The 7,179-nt window shown below is 37.0% G+C and overlaps 1 protein-coding gene across 1 annotated transcript in view; it reads right to left on the bottom strand.

Annotated features, from left to right (window-relative positions):
- Window positions 1–6,140, bottom strand: part of LOC107729383 (malate dehydrogenase, cytoplasmic-like) — an 11,186-nt gene extending 5,046 nt beyond the window's left edge. The window contains exons 1-2 of the mRNA XM_016539864.1: window positions 6,087–6,140; window positions 1,059–1,157 (exon numbers count right to left, since the gene is read on the bottom strand). Of these exons, the coding sequence (XP_016395350.1) occupies window positions 1,059–1,157; window positions 6,087–6,140 (153 nt within the window). The remainder of the gene's footprint in view (window positions 1–1,058; window positions 1,158–6,086) is intronic.
- Window positions 6,141–7,179: the final 1,039 nt, after the last annotated feature.

Consider the following 7,179-nt stretch of genomic DNA (forward strand, 5'->3'; position numbering starts at 1 on the left):
ATATATCGATATCGGCCTTTTTTTTTTTACTCCCAAATATCGGTATCGGCCCCAAAAAACCCATATCGGTCGGGCTCTACACTTTACACCACAGACATTCAATGGTAGACATTCTATACAATAGTACAATCTGTAACTGTCCTTATATAACAGGATCCAGTATCAGTAAAGATAACTAGAGAGCCGATATAATGCAATATGTGTGATATATGCTAACATATTTTAATTAAGCAATTGAGTCTAATGTCTAACATAATGAATGTTTTTTTTATTGTAAGAGACAAATGATCCCAGCTAAAAAATGTGTTCTAGGAACTTTTACGTTCCCATTAAAGTACGAGTGTTCAAAATCTCCAGTTTTTTTTTTTTTTTCAAGTTTCGAAAACATTTTTTCTTGATTATACAAATGTTAAGGGAACATTCCAATTTACCATTTTGAAAACATTATGGGAATGTTATTTTTGAATGTCCCTTGAACATTCAGAAACATAGTAACATTTAAAAAAAATGTTAGATGTACATTCAACTAAAACGTTAGAGAAGAAAACCATTCCATTAACAATGTACGAATAACGTTGTTGTGCTAGCATTCTAAAAAACATTTTTAAAGACGAGAAACGAACATTCTATTAACGTTACTGGAAGAATGTTTGTTCATAACTTTGAGAGAACATTGTCAGAACGTTAGCCAAATTCCTGACAACATTCCCTGTTACCTGAGATTCGGCTGTTTGTGTCAATTGTATTATCGGTTATCGGATATGCAAACATTAATCCGAATCCGCCGGTTTCTAATGATCGTTTCCAAACAATAATCTCTAAATGGCTAAATATCGGCATTAAAGTGTTACATGCATTGCATGCTCACAGTACACACATTAAATACTGCAGAAACAGTCAGTGCGCTATTCTGAACACAGACATGCATCACAGAGTCGCATATTTTAATCACACATTCTTATATAACACAAGAGCATGGTTTAAAATCCGGTTTGCTCCACTTGCGGTTTCCCCCCAGAGTCCTATTACGCAATGAAGCCAGCCAGCCTGTGTCTCACCTGGTCCTTGCCGAACACATCTCCTTTAGCAATGCTGTACAGCAGAGAATAAGCGATCTGTCCGGCTGCGCCAGTCACCAGCACCCGGATCGGTTCGGCCTGAAATAAAACACAAAGTCACTCAATGGCGTCAACAGCATGACCTAGTTATGCGAACAAAGGCCTAGCGATCTGCAATGAGAAGATTTGAGCATCTGCACATAATGGTTTGAGTGAACGGGAATTAATTTCTGTGTAAGTTATATCCTCAAGTAATGAATGAATGAGACGGTGATGCAACTGATGCTCGACGCGACGCACTGTAACGTCACTATGCGCGCGAGACTGTAACTTCGACGTAAATCAAACGCTTTAAGTATTTATAATTTGACAGAATTGCGACAAAATAGTACCAATGAGTACAAAAGATGCCACCTCAGAGTTAGTTCCACAAACGCGGAAATGGCGGTTAATTGTTTATACGAACTGCTTCAAAATATTCAATATGAATCGTTACGTGGCTCATTACCACAGATTTCAAATTAAAACAGATTTCGGAAACTAAATCCCATCTAAAAGCGTTCAGATTAAACTAACCCGTCATGTTATGCACGAAACGTTGCGAATTTGATTTGTGCTAAAATACTGTGCAGGACTAAAATGGAAGGATGAAAATCTCACCATGTTTCAGATCTGATTGTGCAGGTTAAGATGTGCGCCAAAGATGTGCTGCTGCTCTACCTCAGACTGGACGGAGGGGTCACCTCTATTCTTGTATGGAAATGCCACACGCGTTCACAGAAATGCGGTACACTGGGATATGTAGTTGCTATTGCTGCTCTCTCCACCAATCGGCTCGCAGAAAGAACTCATTTTCCCATGAGCATCCGCGCTGCCGCCCGCCCATCCAACACGCCCCCTCAACCTCCTTAATATGGAACATAACGCCTTAAAAACGTATAAAGGTCGAACGCTTTAAGTATTTATAATTTGACAAAATTGCGACAAAATAGTACCAATGAGTACAAAAGATGCCACCTCAGAGTTAGTTGCATCCACTCCACAAACGCGGAAATGGCGGTTAATTGTTTATACGAACTGCTTCAAAATATTCAATATGAATCGTTACGTGGCTCATTACCACAGATTTCAAATTAAAACAGATTTCGGAAACTAAATCCCATCTAAAAGCGTTCAGATTAAACTAACCCGTCATGTTATGCACGAAACGTTGCGAATTTGATTTGTGCTAAAATACTGTGCAGGACTAAAATGGAAGGATGAAAATCTCACCATGTTTCAGATCTGATTGTGCAGGTTAAGATGTGCGCCAAAGATGTGCTGCTGCTCTACCTCAGACTGGACGGAGGGGTCACCTCTATTCTTGTATGGAAATGCCACACGCGTTCACAGAAATGCGGTACACTGGGATATGTAGTTGCTATTGCTGCTCTCTCCACCAATCGGCTCGCAGAAAGAACTCATTTTCCCATGAGCATCCGCGCTGCCGCCCGCCCATCCAACACGCCCCCTCAACCTCCTTAATATGGAACATAACGCCTTAAAAACGTATAAAGGTCGAGTTTTGAACCTCCCATTGAGTCACGGTGATAGGTTTGAGTTCTTGATTGGTTTATGAACACAAATAGCCAAGTGAAACAGATTAGGTAAAGCTAGTTGAATGAACAGACAAACAGAATAAGCATCTTTTATAATATATAGGCTAATTTGTAATGAGCATTTTTGTATTGCATTTCAAAATAGAAGCATTTTTACTATACTCATACTTTGGATCCTATTGAAATAACTAATAACTGAGCTTATTGGCATTTTCGCTCAGTTATGAATTCATGCTTGTGTACTCTGGGAGTTTGTGTGTGGAATTTAAAATAAGCTCCCCTTCTGTCAATTCTGATTGAAACATTTGCACATCTATACACAGAATCTCACATGGTCTCTAGTGTGTGTGTGTGGCGCCAAGCTGTTATCATGTTCTACTGTAAAGACATTTCACTTTCAAGTATCAATTCATGAACTCCACTGTCCTTGATTGAAAATGTCCTTTAGGGCTGAACAGGAAACATGTAAGACCACGTGCATTTCCTAAAGAGAGCAGCGAGGTCAAATAGCTCATGTGCTTTCACTACTGTAGTGCACTTTGTGGTAGTCTGCATGTTTTTAACCCTAAAAAACCTACTGTATTATATGTGTTGCATGAATTTCTCCTCTAAGGCCACAATCTACTGCATGCCTTCTGTTGTCTGAGTAATGGTTAATTTTTCATTATAAAAGTAGTATTTTTAAAAATCCCCTTTCAGGTTGTGGTTCATGTGTCTTTTTTTTTTTTTACTTAAAAATGTATTTAAAAATTATTTTTATAAACAAGAAAAATGAATACATTGATAGTTTTAATTATATTGTTAGTTTTAATTATACACCAAGAATGTTTATCTGTACATCTTTCCATTGTCATTGCAGTGTATTGAATTGTGTTATATGTTTTGCCGCAACAATAAAAACTTCAGACCTTTGATCAAAAAACCAAGCATTTAAATATCATCTTACTATTGGAAGATATAGAATGACAACTGATATTTATATGCATTTTATGTAAGTATTCTGCTATATTGTTATGTAAATCTACACTGATTTACATCACAAGTTACCAGCATTTCATCTTTTTGGCCATATAAATATCAGCAACTGCATCAAATTGCATATTTTGACTCAGTTTGGGCCTCTGAGTTTATTTCCTACTTGGGTATCAGCTCCATATTTTCCTATATCAAACTTTATGGGCCATAAAAGCCTGATGTATCAAATAGTATACAAACCATAAAACACATATAACTACTACTTTTTTTTCCTAGATTTTTCTTTAAATATTTTCTGTCAAGTTTCAAATAACTATATGTATTCACTTAAAATACATATAATTTTTTTGACTATTATTTCATGTATCAGGCTTTACAGGGTTAAATCCTGTTTTCATGATACCTTGCAAATACAGCGTTAACTCCAAGGTAAAGGGGAGATCAAGGCTTGTTGTCACAAGAGCTATATCTCAGTAATGACAATATATATTTTTTTTAATATATTTTGTTACCATTTTAACATTTTTGCCACATTTTTGCAGGAAAGCAAATTAGACTATTTTCTTTCCATTGTCATTGCAGTGTATTGAATTGTGTTATATGTTTTATATGTGTTATATACCTTTGATCAAAAAACCAAGCATTTAAATATCATCTTACTATTGGAAGATATAGAATGACAACTGATATTTATATGCATTTTATGTAAGTATTCTGCTATATTGTTATGTAAATCTACACTGATTTACATCACAAGTTACCAGCATTTCATCTTTTTGGCCATATAAATATCAGCAACTGCATCAAATTGCATATTTTGACTCAGTTTGGGCCTCTGAGTTTATTTCCTACTTGGGTATCAGCTCCATATTTTCCTATATCAAACTTTATGGGCCATAAAAGCCTGATGTATCAAATAGTATACAAACCATAAAACACATATAACTACTACTTTTTTTTCCTAGATTTTTCTTTAAATATTTTCTGTCAAGTTTCAAATAACTATATGTATTCACTTAAAATACATATAATTTTTTTGACTATTATTTCATGTATCAGGCTTTACAGGGTTAAATCCTGTTTTCATGATACCTTGCAAATACAGCGTTAACTCCAAGGTAAAGGGGAGATCAAGGCTTGTTGTCACAAGAGCTATATCTCAGTAATGACAATATATATTTTTTTTAATATATTTTGTTACCATTTTAACATTTTTGCCACATTTTTGCAGGAAAGCAAATTAGACTATTTAATGGCAGGTTCTCATTGTGATCTAAATTGAATCTCATAACCTATATAATGTCTATATAATGTGACAACATTCCCCAACTTATGGGTATGTTCTCACAAAAAGTCAACATGTGAAACAGACTTTAAAAATAAATATAACCTGAGAAATATTCACTGAATACAGTGTGCTAACCCTAGCTAAAGTTTGTCCATTATGAAAACACAGAACAAGATAACTCAAGTTTACTCTACCTCAGGATTAAAAATGACCCTGGGTTAACAATTCCAAATGTTTCAACAATTCCTCTAATGGGCTTGGATCTGTTCCACGATCCCTTCTCCTTCAGGCTCAGTGATGCATTTTACTATCATAGCACCAGAGCAGATTCCCTCTGCATTTCACTGGTGTGATCAGCAGTGGTGTGTGTTCATAACGCAGAGCCTTTTCGACTACAGTGCTACAGATCACCCACAGCCTGATGCAGATATTTGCTCCTGTAGGCACTTCAGCCAAGTTAACATTACATAACACGCCGCTGGAAGGGTGGAGATCCAGACCGGAGCGAGTGCTATCCATGGTGCTGGACTCTGCTTACCAAAGCATCCTAAATTAATCATCAAAGAGGTCGCAGCCCTCCCACAGTACTAGGTTTTCATGGCGTGCATAATGAATGGGACTAATCATTCTAATCATTCAACCAATCCCTGCTTAGAAACTATGTCTTTGAATATGCTAGCTGGTTTCTAGCAGGTCCAAGATGTTTTTTATCTAATCTAGGATGGCCATTGACTGGTTTGCCAGTTCCTAAAACTAGCCTGATCGTCTGTAATTGGTACGACTAACTAGTTGTTGTTGCTGGTCCAAGATGCTCTGTAAGCTCAACCAAACCAGCTAATGACCACTTTGGACCATTTTAGATCAGCTAATGACTATCTTGGACCAGGTAAATACTATTTTGGTCACCTTGGACCAGCCATGAACCAGCTCCCACATTCCAAAACACAGCAACCATCTTAAAATGGATTTTCCAGCATTAAATCACTTGCTTTATAAATGGAAACTATCAGATATATAGCGAATTGTACATGTGCATTCAAGGTAGGGATAAATCCTCAGATATAGCGCCGATATTTTAACGCGTACTGAGTGTTTTTAGAGAAAAACCGTGCGTTTGGTGCATTCATGCTGCATTTACGCCACCGTTGTCAAGGAGAGGCGTCTTACCTGCGCCGAAGCCGTGCGCACCACCAAGTACATAGCCGACAACAGGGTCAACATTTTCAAACAGTGTGTCCTTCGAAGTGTCCGAAGGAGTCTGTTGTTTGCCTCGGAACGCAGAAGTGTGTGTTTTGGGATGGGGCGCTCGCGGTACCCTGAGCTCAAAGGCGCGAGATAGCCGCTTCCCTCGCGCGCGTGGCGTGCTGTGTGTTCACCGTCACCCTTCCGCACCTAATGAGCTTTGGGAGACAAAAATAGCTCGACATCGAGTAATCTTTCCGCCATTTCTGATCACACGGCTAAATTAATGAGGTAGTGATCGGAGCTGCGAAATTTAGGGGTGACGTCAGTGTAGGATTGAGACGCTGCAGCGCTGAACTGAGTCAATAAAAATATCTCGAGATGCGGATTTCCAGATGAGGGCACACACATTCACAGGGGACAAGTGCTTTGATCATGTAACAAATTCTAACAATGGATGGATTTATATTTATTTATTTAATGCCATCAGATAGGGCCTATGCTATTCCTATTTTGCAGTAGTACATTGTCATGTTCCCATCATGTCTTAAAGGGACAGTTCACCCAAAATCTGTATAATTTACTTGCTTGGAACACAAAATACGATATTTTGAAGAATGTAGCCAGACCATCCATCGCCGTCTATTGTATGAAAAATACAGCAGCAGCAGCAGCAGCAGCAACACACTTAAAAATATCTTCTTTTATATTTCACAGAAGAAAGAAGGTTAAGGACATGAGGATGCATAATGATGACAGAATTTTCATTTTTTTTGGTTGAACTATCGCTTTAATATAATGCATAAGATATTAAACTCACAATTAAAAAAAATATAATAATAATGATTTTAAGTCTTGTCAGTTAGTCATCAATGATCACAATATCACAATTAAGTGAACATAAGGGTGAGTTCATAGTTTCACTACTAAATTACTTCTAAAAAAAAAAAAAGTAGTATTACTAAAAAAAAGTCAAATTATTTCATAAAATGTTGGAACTATTTTTTTTCCTCAATATCATTTTTCATACTGTTAGTCTTTTGAAATAACCTAAAAAACAATTTTTTTTTGCACACAG

The sequence above is a fragment of the Sinocyclocheilus rhinocerous genome, unplaced genomic scaffold (genome assembly GCF_001515625.1).
Source record: "Sinocyclocheilus rhinocerous isolate Xijiao unplaced genomic scaffold, SAMN03320098_v1.1 scaffold1148, whole genome shotgun sequence".
In the NCBI taxonomy this organism is placed as follows: Eukaryota; Metazoa; Chordata; class Actinopteri; order Cypriniformes; family Cyprinidae; genus Sinocyclocheilus; species Sinocyclocheilus rhinocerous.